Source organism: Balaenoptera ricei, chromosome 1 (genome assembly GCF_028023285.1).
Source record: "Balaenoptera ricei isolate mBalRic1 chromosome 1, mBalRic1.hap2, whole genome shotgun sequence".
NCBI classification, from domain to species: Eukaryota; Metazoa; Chordata; class Mammalia; order Artiodactyla; family Balaenopteridae; genus Balaenoptera; species Balaenoptera ricei.
In genome coordinates this window covers 178,963,407-178,978,699 of record NC_082639.1, presented here as the reverse complement: position 1 = coordinate 178,978,699, position 15,293 = coordinate 178,963,407, and the positions used below count along the sequence as shown (strand labels likewise).

Here is a 15,293-nt window from a genome sequence, read left to right as displayed (position 1 = left end):
CTGCAAATATGTCTTAAAAACCCTTCAAAATCTGGACCTTGATTACCAAGGGCAGATAAAAGCCGAGAACTGTCTTAGAAGAAAACCAAGTAATTTTTAAATGAGGGTTCATGACTTAAATCTGTAGCTGGGAGTGGGAAGAGATTAGCAGTCCAACTGTTTTCTATCCGGAGGCTTTTCCTACCTAAAGGCATTCCAATAAATATTTTTTTGTTTGCTTACAGTGTGCTAAATCTAAAAATAAGGTAAAATTAAACAGGGATGTTCTATGCACGTGGATACTTCAATCTGGTAGGAGAGACGAGACAAGTGTCCCGATGCCTATGACACATACATGGTAGAAGTGGAGAATGGCATGACCGTGCGTCACAGGAGCACAGAGGAGAGAGGGGGCTGGACTTGGGAAGCCTAAACTGAGAACGTGAATTCTGACCTTGGCCTTGAGTGTGATGGTTAAGAAGAACATTTCAGGTGGAAGGAACTGCTTGAGGGAGGTTTGGAGCACTCCGAAAGGACCCCTATACCATGTGGTGTCCACTACATCTGCAGCTCCTAAAGATGACATAATTTGAACCTGACTATTACCACAACAAGTTACTTTTACAGATCTGACCCTCAGTTTCCTCATCTGTGAAATGAGCATACTTACCTGATTGCTTTATGGGTAAATTAAGATAAGGTTTAAAAATGTTTAGCACAAAGGGGGAGTGGCAGAGGGAGGGACTGGGAGTTTGGCTTTAGCAGATTGAAACCATTATATATAGGATGGATAAACAACAAGGTCCTACTGTATAGCACAGGGAACTATATCCAATGACCTGTGATAAACCATAATGGAAAAGAATATTAAGAAATGAATGTATAGATGTATAACTGAATCACTTTTCTGTAAGCAGAAATTAACACAACATTGTAAATCAACTGTACTTAAAAAAAGAAAACTGTCTAGTACAACACTGGAACTAAATAATACTCAGTAAACTTTATCTCTATTCCTTCCTTCCCTTCCTAATCTACTCCCTCTCATCCCAGTATCCTGCTTTACTGTTTTCCTCCTCAAGGTTTGCCATTATCACCCACCATTGGCTGGGTAAGGCAGAATGATGAGTCATGATGGAATTCAGTGGTTTTATTGTTTATTTGACCTCAGCTGGCTTGAATTATGTCACTTAAATGTATTCCATTTGACTCTAAACAATAGGTGTGTGTACACACACAGTTACACACGCACATCTAATTTTTCAAAAAACAGAAACTTCAGCAGGGACTTAAGTAAATGGATGAAATGTAATAGATGGCAGAACTATTTTGGAGATGATCCTAAAATTTACAGCGTCTTTCACCTGACTCAGCCAAGCCTAAGAATCACTATTTTGGACTAATGCAGTAGGGCTAAGATGGGGCTTGGAAATTACTATTTTCAATAACCATGAAGGTTCTTGTTCCCAAGATGATGGCCATCTTGGGGAAACACCAGGCTGCAGGAGAGCACAGTCTCTGGCCCCAGACCCAAGATCAGGAAAGGGATACTGATGTCACTGAGCAGTCTGTCTCCTCCTTGGAGTGATGCTACCAGGTCTTAGTGAGCAGACGGGTTTCTACCTCTTTTCTGCTTGGAAGAATAACAACATTCATTCATGGCTCTTATTGAAAGCCTGCGTTCCAACTTTTGAGAAAGAAAATTAGGCTCATTGCAAATTAACTGGATATACCATAAAAGGTCACGTAACTAATTTATTTCCCTGTTCTTCATTCTCTACAGGCTTACTTTAAAATAGAGTACAACCTTGTTAAAATTTCGACTCTGAAAAACTTTAAACTACTAACTTTGACCAGATCCAGATTGTGCCTTTAACTACCTGGTAACTATCTGGCTCATAAGTATGATGGAATTAATTGATATGAGGTGAAGGAGGGAGTTGAGGTCAGAGTGAAGGAAATCTGCGTTTTCAGCAGCTTTTCGCCCCCCCCCCCCATTCTAAGCCACGGGCAGGTGGCTCCCTTTCTGTTACCTGTGAAGGAGAGTGTGCTTACACTTCCCATATGAACAGGTTCTTCAGCAGATGAGCACATTTCTTCCACTGATTCCTTCCCGATGGAATTGCGAGATCCTCTTATCACAGTACAAATGTGGCTGGTAAAGTTGAAGTCACACCTGCCACAGTGCGCTGTGGCTTCCATAGACACCGGGCAGACGGTCCTGCAGACTTTAGTTTCCTAAGTCAAGCGGTAGAGGTGGGGCGGGGGGAAGGGAATTGAAAACGTTCATTTAGACATGTGTGGCGTAGGTTTTTACAACTCTCAAATGAAATTTTCTTGTGCTTAGTTCATGAATGAACACCTCAAAATTCATAAAAAGAAATGAGGGCAGTCTGTATACTAGAAAGAGCAGTTACTTCGAAATGACACAGATCTGGATTCAAAATCCAGTTTTGCAGCTTATTGGTGTTGTGACCTTGAACGAGTCTCTTATCCACTCAAAGCCTCAGCTTCTTCCGTCAAAGAATAGAAATTCAATTTACTATGCGGGTTTGTTTGAATGACTCAAATGAGATAACATAAATGCCTTACACTTAGTAGATATGCTATAAATAATAACAGGAGTCGTTATTTTATTACTGTTACTTTGACACTTTCCTAATGGAGTTTTAGACAAAATAAAGAATGTGAAATTTGAGAATCTGCACTTCTTGTGCCCTTGGCAAATTTGGACTAATAAGAAGTATTCTGCATCCAAGTTTTAGAAAATTTAAATATTTCATGAACTGTCATTATAATCATTATTATTTATATTTATAAACTTTTTCTCTGGTGAATCTCTGGACATTTTATAGCTATTGATAAGTACTAGTAGGCTCTAATCTCAGAAAATGAAATACTTCACCATCCCAAATTACAGGAGATATAAATAAGGCAATATTCTTATAAGGCAAAGCTCTACTTCATCTTCCCTTTTTATAGGTAACATAACTTATTTAAAATCATTTTTGTTATTTAAAAGTGATCTACATTCAATCTGTCTCTTTACCTAAAATAAGTTAAATTATTTTCCCAACGATCATCAAAGTAAAGCTGCTTCAGAAAAATATAGTTGGATTTCCATTTAAATATGGTGAATCGAACATGTGCATTTATCTTCATTTCCTCTTAAAGCCCAACCAAATGACAATAAAGGAATATGGCAAGTCCAAGGAAACAGGAAGGGAAGTAACACACGTTTTTGGAAGCTGGGAAGTGGATGGATGTGGCAGAGACAAGGCTATGTGCCCAGGAGTGCCCATTTTTGCCTTTTCTCCCCTGGAACGCTAGATTTTCAAGTCCGGCTACAATAGGAAGAGTCATGTGACTAGAAATGTCTGTGTGACTGTGTACAGAAGAGATGCATTCTGCATCCAAGGAAGACACATACATGTGCAATCATCCACTCTCTCCCTTTTTCCACTGTGAAGTCTCACAAGATGGAAGCGACTTGGGTTCCTGAGATGTTGCATGGAGAGCTGCCAGTCTCACACTGGACTGTCACATGAAAGGTTTAAAAAAATTCATTCTGTTGACCCATTCCATACATGAGTATGTCTGTTTTTACCTCAGCATAGTCCAGTGTATTCTAGCAAAAACACAAATTAGTACTTTGAAGTTGGATGTTGTCTTAACAACAATAACAAAACCCTAAAGTATGTGGCATTGGCTTAGGGTTAAGCAGGCCGTGGCAAAGAAACACGTACTGGGCTTTGGGAAGCTGAGGAGGTCTGTTGTGCTATGGCTAAATATTCTGCAAACTCTGCTCTGGGATAACTGTCAAAGCAAGCCAAGTGTTCCTGAGCTCACCACTCTGGGGAAGATGTCATAGCTTAGAACATGAGCAGTATGTGTGCTGTTAGAGCTGCATTTGGCCAAGTATTAGAAAAATGAGAAAAACTTAGAAAATAATTGGTGAAACTAAAAAAAAAAAAATAGAGAGGGTCCACTGGAAGATATAAGCCAGGAGCCAGAGTGGGAAAGCTAAACGCAATTCTGCATATTGCATAGTGAGAACCCCAGCCCTCTTTGCTACTGGATACTCCATATGGCAGCCAGGCATGTATGCCATCCCGATGTAGGATGGAGTATTAAGGATACTTCTTTAAGTATTAAAATAGTACCAAGCTTAAACCATAATGGAAAAGAATATGTAAAAGAATACATATATATAACTGAATCACTTTGCTGTACAGCAGAAATTAATACAACATTGTAAATCAACTATACTTCAATAAAATAAATTAAAAAAACTAAAATTTTATAGGCAAAAAATAGTACAAAACAAATGAGACAATTCAAAGAATAAAGCAAACAAACAATTAAAAAACCAACAATGGAATGAATATTTCCAGAATGATTAAAAAACAGACGTTCCATGAATGAAACAAGAGTAGGATGACTAAGTAATAATCAGCAAACAAGAAAGAGCACTTAAAAACTAAAAAATAACATGATAGCTAAAAAAACCCCCACAACAAATCAATAGAAAGGTGGAAAGATATAGTTAAGGCAATATCTCATCACATTGAAAAAGATGAGGAGTTAATCAATAGGCAAGAAACAAGAAGAAAAAATTAAAATATCAGTTTAGGAAGTCCAACACCCAAGTGATCAGTGAAAACAGACAAAAGAAGGGGCAAAGTATCAAAGAAATAATAAAATAATAGTCCCTGGATTGAAGTCCATAGACCCCACCTTGAAAAAGTCCACAAAAAGTATATCATTATGAATATTAATAATAATGATGATAATAACATCTACATAGAGGCACATTGCCATGAAATTTTAGAAAAGCAGAATAAAGAGAATGTCTTAAAAACTGTCATAGGAAAAACGACATGGTTACCTACAAAGAAACAGGAATCAGAATAGCAATGAAAATTTAAAAATGCAGAAATGCCTTCAAAATCCTGTGTAGAAATAATTTTTGACCTTGAATTGTATACCTAGCTAAGCTATCAATCCAATGGGAAATAGAATTACAATAATTTCAGACATCAAGCTCTCAAAACATTTACCTTTCATGCACCTATATCCAGGGAGATAATTTTTCAAAAGAAGGTGGCAAAAAGGGACACCTGGGGTTCGAACACAGGAAAACCAACACAAAGGAGGAGTGAAAGGAATTCCCAAACTAACAGCTTAGGGAAGATGGGCTGGGACAGCTGTGCAGAAATCCCACAGTGATCCAGTCCAGATTGGAGCAGGAATTGGAAGACTCCAGGAAAGAGGTCTTCAGGAAACAAAATGGGATCTATGGATTGAACTTTACCTATAACACACTGCTTGATTCAGCATTCAGAAAATCTCCTAATCATAATCATTTAAATATGAATTTTAAATACAACTGTTAATTGGCCTTCATAGAGCCAATTCAAGCCAACTTAAAAGATTATGGTTATATCCTGAACTTCCTCCTTAAATAATGGAAGCTGTCCCTTCTTGACCAAAATGAGATGCCTGGGAATCAAATGTGAGGTGGGCAATAATGAAACGCACAGTTGTGAGTGATGGTGTCATTTCTGAAACTAACAGGTTTTCTATCTTCATTCTTCAAATATGAGTGCCCCTTTAAGGAGAGTTTTTTATATAGATGCTTCCTAACTCGTTATTTTAAAGGCACGTTCTTGCAACATCACCAGCTCTTTAAGACCAAAAAATACTAAGTATTGAAGAAAAATGTCCTAGTCAAAACTTCTGAAAACACTGGCCTGGAATAAATTTTGGAACATAGTGTTGGATAGATTTCTTTCATAGAACTGACTACGGTTGTGTTCAAATCAAATCGATTCTTAAAAAATTTTGTAGACAAAACCTTACTACTTTTGTTGGGTGTTTTGTATGGTTATTCGCTTCATGAAGTACCTACTCTCTTCAACAATTTTATGTGTTATCTGTTTTTTCCTTTCTTTTTTTAAATTTTAATTTTATTGGAGTATGGTTGATTTACAATGTTGTGTTAGTTTCAGGTGTACAGCAAAGTGATTCGGTTATACATATCTTAATATTCGTTGCCACAAATCGCTTGCTGGGGCCTTAAAAATCTCAAGACTTATGGACCATTCGACAGACCATGACATCCACACAATGATTGTGTAGTTGCCTCACTCAGCAAGAGCTCTTCTATTGTCTGTGACCAAAGCACCGATTTTTAGCCATCTCTTAGTGACAAATTACTACCAAACATAGTAGGGTGTTTGTTTTTTAAATGCCCATAATCCTTTCCTTAAACTGGTAGGTTTCTAGATTGCTGGGTCAAGTTTAATGCTAACAAACATGGCATGGCTGTATGTGGAGCATCTCAACGTACACACATAAATGATGCACCCACAGGCCTATTCATTTCTGTGGTTGGCTGGCTTTTGCTGATCTTGCACTGTCTTAAGGAATATGATAGAAACACAGTGAAGTGAATCTGCTGTATGTAAGTTCTCTATGAAAGGAAAGTGATGGCCTATGGTTGGGGGGCTAGAGAAAAGAAGCTGAATTTCCCTTCATCTCCCTCCACAGCAACATGCCGGCTCAGACTTTCTGTCTGCACTAATCTGAAGTGCTGGTAAAGCTTCCTGAGAACAGCTAATCATTATTAATTCCTTTAGAATTCATTGCAATAACATCAATCATAGCGAACTCATTTGGTATTAATATGGATGTAATGTGAAAATGAATAATGCACACAGGAGTTTTTATATTCCTATTTTAGAAAAATAGTTATGAACAATGTATTTCTCTTTCCATTGTCAAATCAGCCCGAGAGGTTTTCTATCAATTACCTTCATCATCATTCCAGTTGAAATCTTGTCAGAGCAAACATATTTCAAAGGATTATATCCAACTCCATTACAGCATTTCTGGCTCTTTGGAATAAGTTCAGTCTCACAGCATTTTACTGGCACTGGGTCATTCTTTTTAACGTGTGCTTTAGACTCTCCACTGGAAGCTGAGCAGCATATGGTATCTGACATATTCATATAATCCTGCCCACAACAGAACATCCCTGCAACAATAAAATGTTATATATGAATATGAAATTAAAAAAGAGAAGAAAACTGAGGCTGCTATAAAGTTTGGTATAAAAATGTCAGACTCAGGCAGTTCCTGAAGCGGTACGATAGCTCAGGTAGCATTTCCCTACCAAGGTGACTTAAATGTACAGTGAGGGGTCCTTCTGACCAAGAGCAGTAGACACTAATTAGGTAAAGAACACACAAGAGGAAGTGTTCTAAAATCATTCAGCAGGGGGCCAAATTTCTCCTAAGCGCCATAAAAAATGATCTGATTTCTGTCATGAGAACTGCCTGCCCATTTTGTAATGATAACATCTTGTTGCAGAAGAAGGGGTAGTTAAACCACAGGAACTCAGAAGAAATCTTTAGAAATTCACAAGGGAGAAGAGGTCACCCAAGCACTCTGGGATAAGAGGCTAGACAGTGGAGAGGTAGCACCATCCTAGAACTGGAGACTTTGCACAAGCATCTTGTAAGTTTCTGCCTGCCTTTGTCTAAGATACAGATATTTGATTCTTGTGAATCCAGCAGCAACTGTAACCATTCTTTGGTCATGAGATAGATTTGTATTCAAAACCAGTTGAGTGCACTCACTGATCAGGTGAACCATTTGGCCACCATTCTTCGAGCTGCCCTAGACCCATCACTGGACGTGGCTAAGAGGTTGGGGTGGTGGCCAAAAGACCTTGCAGGGAGGATCATTGATCTCCACTTCTCGATGAAAGACAGGTGTGCCTGAGATACCAAACAGCCTCCTTTCTCCCACCCGATTCAGTGTAACTGCTTGTGTTCACATCATTTAGATCTTGCCATAGAAGAGACACAGCAGAAATATAGACATAAAAGGCTGAATAAATAAACAACGTACTAGAGTCAGATTAAGCTAGAAATTAAGATGCCTATACCCCATGTCACAGGGCTATCAGAATAGAATTTATATCCAGTTATATAGCAGCGCAATGTGATGAATGATTTATTTTCATTAGAATTTTGTTTATTTATTATTAGTCCCAACTGATAACGTAAAGAACCTCAACTGCAAAGGGCCCTGGGGTCCCGAATTGCTCAATCTGGTCCTGTACAAACAGCTACATTATGAAAGACACTCCTAATAATAGACCAATGAGTTTTAAGTGCTTTCCAGTTTATAAAAAAAATCATTGAAAGTAGACACTGACTTGCCACATGCCTTAAGAAAGATGTTTATCCACACATGACTCCAAAGAACACTCTCATTGATCTTTCAACTTTAAAAACATCTCTCTCAATATTAAAAATTTTGTATTTATGATTAATGATATACATTGATCATAACTGCATTTCGACATCATGTTTAAAGGTGATAACTGTTCAAAGTAATTGGCTTAAAAGTAAACTGTTTTCTTTGGTGCTTTATTAATAATTTTAGTTGTATTCACATTTCCAGGGGAAGTTCTTTCAAATAGGTACACACAGCAGGGCTATCATTGTAGTCTGAGTCTTGATTATGATGGGTAAAATTCACACACTGTCTCACACACACACACACACACACACACACACACACACTAAAAAGAAAAATCCACAGCTTCAAGTTTTATATTGTTTGGGCATTTTTTTTTCTGCTGCTTTCTGATCAGACATTTAATTACAACCTTGGATTCTTTGCTGTCATTTTTTTTTTTTCTCCAGCAGTTTTCTTAAAATAATTCATGTTTCTATTTTAAAGAGCAATCAAAATCTGAAAACTGGCCCTTTAGGGAGCAGAATACATTCTCCACCTCTACTCCCAAATTACTTTACGGTCTCACCATGCTTTAAGTATAAAATCAAAATGCAGACATTGACCTAATTCCAAACTCCTAATCAGCCATCTGATCGTTCTGAGGGACTTTTGACAGGTCAACTAAAATTTTGATAATGAACTGTTTTTACACTAGAAAAAAAGGATGCTTTCTTTCACAAAGAGCTTCATCTTTGTTTCACCGAATTAAAATTTAAAGCCAAGATTTCACTCACATAACAAGAAGTGACTCCCTTTCTAGTTTCTTTGGTAAACCATTACTTCTTTAATTATTATCAACCTTGTTCCAGTGTGATAAATTGCTAATTACTTAATACCCTAATCAGCGTTCATTCTTTGCACAGATAAACTGTGACAGTGCCATTAATTTAAATAGTAATTTCACTTAATGGCCAGAACGGCACACCAGATTTTTATGCAGCATTTTCTGAAGATTGCATCCATCACTGCAATATTCTGACATAAAGATGTCTGACGTGCACTAACTCACTTAGGGAGAGCAGATGTTGCCGAGCAGAGCTTGGTAGTAATTCCCATAGTGCATCACTTCAGCATGAATGAGCTGCAAATTCAGAGACAGACAATCTTCTGAAACTGCATTGCAATAACTTTTGACCCTACCTAATTTATCACATGGAGCACTTGACTTTTGAACTTTGACACACAGAAATCACAGTTTTAAATATGCCCAAAGAAAACCAAAATGGGTCATGTATTATTGATGGATTGATCTACACTTCCAGAGGCTCTTCATTAAATTTGTACAAAGGAGGAGATTCTCTTTGAACAAGATGCAGATGTTATTAAAGGGGTAGTGTATGCACTGAACTATTAGATATTTATTTCTGAGATCAAACAGCCTATATTGTCTTTCCAAACAGTGCATATATCCAAAGGATAGCTTCTGTTGCATTGGATACAACTGAGAAAAGAGTGAAGGAAAGAATTTTTTTACTCATAATGTTATGAATACTTCCAATATGTTACTAACACTTAATTAATGTCCATGGCTGAAAGGAGAGCATTTATAAACATACAGTGCTGATGAATTTCTAAATTGCTAATTCTGTACAACAAGTGTGCCATTTTCCTAAGAGTTATCCAAGAATTATCATGCTTTTGAGTTAAAAATAGTACAGTCATAAAAAACAGAGTCTAGAATATGACAAATCATTGTGGAACTCTGGGATTGACCATGGGGACCACATTTTAAGCCAAGGAATTATACTTCAGGCCTGGAAGAATGTAAAAAAAAACAGGTTTGTGATTAGTCATTCTCAGGACAAACATAAAGTTGATGGCAGAGCATGAAAGAAAAGAAATGCATCTTGTCTTCACTAGCAGCTGGCTCTATGGCTACCACCACAAAACTGAGACAGGGTAGGGTAAAAATGTTCCCCAGATCATTGCAATGTATTTTATAGCATTTATACATTACACGTCTCAAAAGGTCATTATGTCATATGGAAATCTTCCTGGGAAATCTTTCAATACACATCTTACACAATGGATTTCTATGATGTATTTTCCTCTCTGCAAAGTCCCCAGATTCCATCTTATGTAACAGGGGTAGTCATTCATTTGACTGATGTCAGAGTCTAGGACATGGAAAGTCAGTACTTTATTCTAGAACAGTTTCAACCCAGTTTCATATCCAAGGTTGCATGGAGAACACAGATAATAGAAATAAAGCAATATGTTCCAAAGGTATGTCATGATTAGTTCCTCATGGCTAACAGAAAATCCTGTCCTCTTTGCCTGATAGAGAGGCTTTAAGTTTCATCTTTTAATATGAAGGGGTATAATCAAGTCCAATCTAAGATTGATGGCACAAATGATAAAACCATATAAGCAAACACTACGAATAAAAAGAGTAATAAAGAGGTTTAAAATATATTCAAAGAAAATGGTTAAGAATACATATGCACTGAAATGACGAGCATGACTTTCATCCCGAGGTACCTGTGTAACACTCCTACACAACTCATCTGCCCAGAGAGAGCACTAAAAACATAAATGCTACTCCAGCACTTCTGTTCCAACAGCATCTGTTAATTCACTCCATTTATAAAATACATATTGACAAAGACAACTGAACTGGGACCAGGGAGATTTGATTTGGTGTGAGAAAGTCAATTCAATGTGATTTTGTTAAAGGGCTCCTGCAGGCAAATAAAAGAGTTTAAGTAATAAAGTACATAAAGAGATGTTTTACGAGCCAGCCCGGTGTCGTGGCAGGCACACAATGCCAGACAGGGAGAGAGGCCAGCCTTAGGAACAATATTATGAGATCCAAACCCTCAAGCAGCAGGTATGGTGTTGCTAGGTCGAGGAAAGAAAGGGCCATATGGATATTCTGGAAGGTCACTAAGGTCACAATCATTAGGGGGCGACAGGAGGGAGAGGCAACAGGGAGAGGAAAAAGACATGTGGAACGTGTCTGCTTTCAGTGAAACCTGCAGGGAGGTCAAGAGACTAAAAAGAGATTTTTTTTTTCCTTTTTAAAAGGCTCATTCTTTCAGTCCGCCATGATTACCAGAGTTGGTGGAACTGTTGAAGGTCAGGGGAAACTCTGGAGCTAATTTTGATTCACAGGAATTGAGGGATGGCACAGCTTGCTTAGGAAATAGTTGGCTAGCACGTATATCATATTGAAGTACACCAGTGATTCTAAAATTTGGGCCCATGGATGGACTTCAAGGGCGTATGAAATGGCAAAAAAATTTTTGTGTGTATCCTACATATTATTATTTGAAGTGAGGGTTTGTAACTTTCAAAAGATTCTACCAGGAGTGTACGACCTCCAAAAGATTAAAAGCCTTTGTCCTAGAGGACAGTGACCTCTATTCCGTTTCTTAGAACAGGCACTTCTGGCAAGAGTTTTAACTGACTTATCTTGCCTTCTCCTTCACATCCACTCTGCCACCCAAATCTAATTTATCTCCTTAAATCACCGTTCTCATCATCGCATTGACTATTCCCTGAGTACCAAATAATGTTCAAATCCTTTCGGCTTCTCAGCTTTATCTCCCTCTATTTCCTTACACACGGCATCTTCCTCCAGTCAACCCAACTGCTCACTCCTACCTAGACATGCTTTGCAGGCTGTTAATTTCACACTTCAGCTCAAACCATGCCCTTTAGCTGAAACGTCCTTCTTCCATCCACGTGTCTCAAAATCCTGCTCGTTGTTTGCGGTTCCGATCAGTGGTTTAGCTTTCTTCATCATCTTGGCTGGAGTGATCACTCAGTCTTAAGATTATGCTTGTATTCATCCCTCTCTTATGCCTGTGTTTAACCTTACAGGTACTTTTCTCCTTGATTAGATTGCAAGTCCTTAAGGATAAAAATGGAATCTTAGGCATTTTTACACTCACAAAGCACTAAGAATGATATTTCGAATATAGTCGCTACATGGTACATGTTTATTGAATGAAGGAATATGGCAGTTGACTTAAAAAAAGCAACAGATGAGCAACAATGCTAAAATGAGACAGTTTACTTCTGTTTTCAAACTCTGACTCATTACGGTATGGGGGGGGCAGCACTTTTGCATCCCCACTACTCCATGACCATGGTTCTATCTTTAATGGACCTGTTTTTAGCTAACACATCTAAAGGAGAGTTACTCAACTGGTTAGTCATAGTACAGGATAACTAACTAATGGCCATGAATTTCTAGCAGACCTGATTACTAAGCCTTAAAGCAGTGGGTCTCAAAGTTTGGTGCCAGGACCCTTTTATACTTTCACAAATAATTGAGGACCCCAAATAGCTTTTGTTTATATGGGTAAGATTTGTTGATATTTACTAGGTTAGAGCCTAAAACTGAAATGTTTGAAATAGATATTCATTAATTCATTTAAAATAATGATAAATATACAACATGCTAACATACATATTTATGAAAAAATAAACATATTTCCAAACTGAGAAAAATTAGTGAGAAGAATGACATTGTTTATATTTTTGCAAGCCCCTTTAATGTCTAGCTTAATAAAAGTAACTGAATTCTCCTATCTGCTTCTGCATTCAACTATTGCAATATCATGGAAGCAACCTAAATGCCCATCAACAGATGAATGGATAAAGAAAATGTGGTAGATATACAATGGAATACTACACAGCCATAAAAAAGAACGAAAATTTTGCCATTTGCGGCAACACGGATGGACTTGGAGGGCATTATGTTAAGCTAAATAAATCAGACAGAGAAAGACAAATATTGTATGTTATCATTTATATGTGGAATCTAAAAAAATACAACAAACTTGTGAATATACAACAAGAAAGAAGCAGACTCACAGATATAGAGAACAAATTAGTGGTTACCAGTGGGGAAAGGGAAGGGAGGAGGAACGAAGTAGGGGTAGGGGATTAAGAGGTACAAACTACTATATATAAAATAAATAAGCTACAAGGATAGATTTTACAGCACAGATAATATAGCCAATATTTTATAGTAACTATAAATGGAATACAACCTGTAAAAATTGTGAATCATGATACTGTACACCTATAACTTATATAATATTGTACATCAACTATACTTCAATTAAAAAAAATCTGTTGCAATATTACATGTCATGTAACCTCTGGAAAACTCCACTGTATACTTATGAGAGAACGACAGTGAAAAAGGCGTATAATAGTTCAGTATTCTTGTGAAAATAGTTTTGATGTCATAGACACCACCAGAGGTCTTAGAGACCCTCAGAAATCCCCGAGCCATACTTTAAAAGTCACTGCCTTAGAGCTTAGCACACATACACAGCACCTTTTCTTCTAACTTGGGCACACTTGTGATGTGTAGTCAATGTCTCATTTTTTTCTGGTCATCAGAAAATGTTGGCAACTTGGTAGTTATACTGGGCCTGTTCATCAGACTTGATAAACATTGATATGGTTGGGGTTGGAGAGTATCCAATGCTTGTTCAGGTATCAGAATGCTCAGGAAGGTTAAGAGCATGGACTCTATGAATGGAGTTAGAAACTCTTCTTAGTCACAGTGGCAAGAAATTCATGGGCAGATCTCCCAGACTCCCTTGCATTTAGGTATCGATAGATAGCTGAGTTCCAGTCAATGAAATGTTAATAAAACTATTTGCTATTTCTAGACCTGGCCAAAAAACAAACAAACAAACAAACAAACCCACACCTGTTATTTCATACTCTTTTCTTCTTCTGACTGCAGACAACTCCCAGGTGACCCGAGAAGCTACCTGTTGAAAATGACAGCACTTCCAACAGCCAGAATGACTGTGGGAAAGAGATCTTACCCTGAAGATATGTTCACACCACAATACTATTATATGGGAAAGAAATGAACCTCTATTATCTTTGAGCCTTTATATATTTTGAGGTTCATTCACAGTAACAGTGTTACCTAAAGTAAAACAGCCACTTACTAGATGTGTGATCTGGAAAAAGTTTTTAACTTCTGTACTTCTGTTTCCTCATCTGTAAAATGGAGATAATAATAGTACCTACCTCATAGGGTTGCTGTGAGGTTTAAATGTGTTAATGTGTGTGAAGTACACAGAACTCAGCTTGGCAAATAGTGAACATGGAATGTTGCCTACGTTTTGTTGTTGTAATTTGTCTCCTTCTCCTTGTATACATCTTCTAGCCAATAAGCAGCGTTCAGGAAACACTGAGCTGGATTTCTTGACTGGACTTCAGTTATCTTTAGAATACTAACCTTTTATGTCTACAATCCATAGGGGATATTTCTGAAATGACTTATGTGTCTATACCGGACACTTGTGTATTATATGATTTAATACATCATTCATTTTTAAGATTTTGGGAGGTTGGTTTTTGCTGTTTGTTTTTGTTTTTTTGGTCTTACCTGGCAAACTCAACTTTCTTGTTACCTTATAGTACAGATCCAGGTGCCCTGTGCCATTTCTTGGAGATAATCCTTAAATTCCTTAGGTCAATGAAAATGTCATAATTGAAATCTAATTCTGTTGTATATAGGACAACTAGCCACTCTTACTATTTTCTGGACAGTTGATGGAGATCAACATAATGACATGGGACTATCAACCACTTTGACAGTATATACATTAAAATCTTCCTTTAAATATGTCCTACTGGGTTGGATTAAAAAATGCATAAGATGGATACAGTGTGGATCCAGAGAGGTGATTTATAGCTTCACAGAATAGTAAATGCCTTGGAAATACACTTGATGGTCGTACAAAGATAAAATAAGAAACTAGAAATCAGGTATTTTTTTTGACTCAAAGAAGGAGATGAATTTTTCTCACACTGGGAGGATTGAAATTTAGTTACGAATAACTTAATTTGGCATTTCTTCCTTATTTAAGGGCTATCAAAATACTGAGAGTCTAGTATGCTTATTAAGGCACAAGATTCTGGTACACCCAGGATTGATACTTTTAATATGTTTTGATTATTTAGTTTCATTATTGAAGTGCTCTTCTTAATAGTTTTCATCAGAACTTACTTTATTT

The 15,293-nt window shown here is 37.3% G+C and overlaps 1 protein-coding gene across 1 annotated transcript in view; it reads right to left on the bottom strand.

Annotated features, from left to right (window-relative positions):
* The window catches only part of USH2A (usherin), a 775,536-nt gene that overhangs the window by 183,265 nt on the left and 576,978 nt on the right, over window positions 1-15,293 (bottom strand). The window contains exons 50-51 of the mRNA XM_059905730.1: window positions 6,795-7,018; window positions 2,013-2,217 (exon numbers count right to left, since the gene is read on the bottom strand). Coding sequence (XP_059761713.1) covers window positions 2,013-2,217; window positions 6,795-7,018 — 429 coding nt within the window. The remainder of the gene's footprint in view (window positions 1-2,012; window positions 2,218-6,794; window positions 7,019-15,293) is intronic.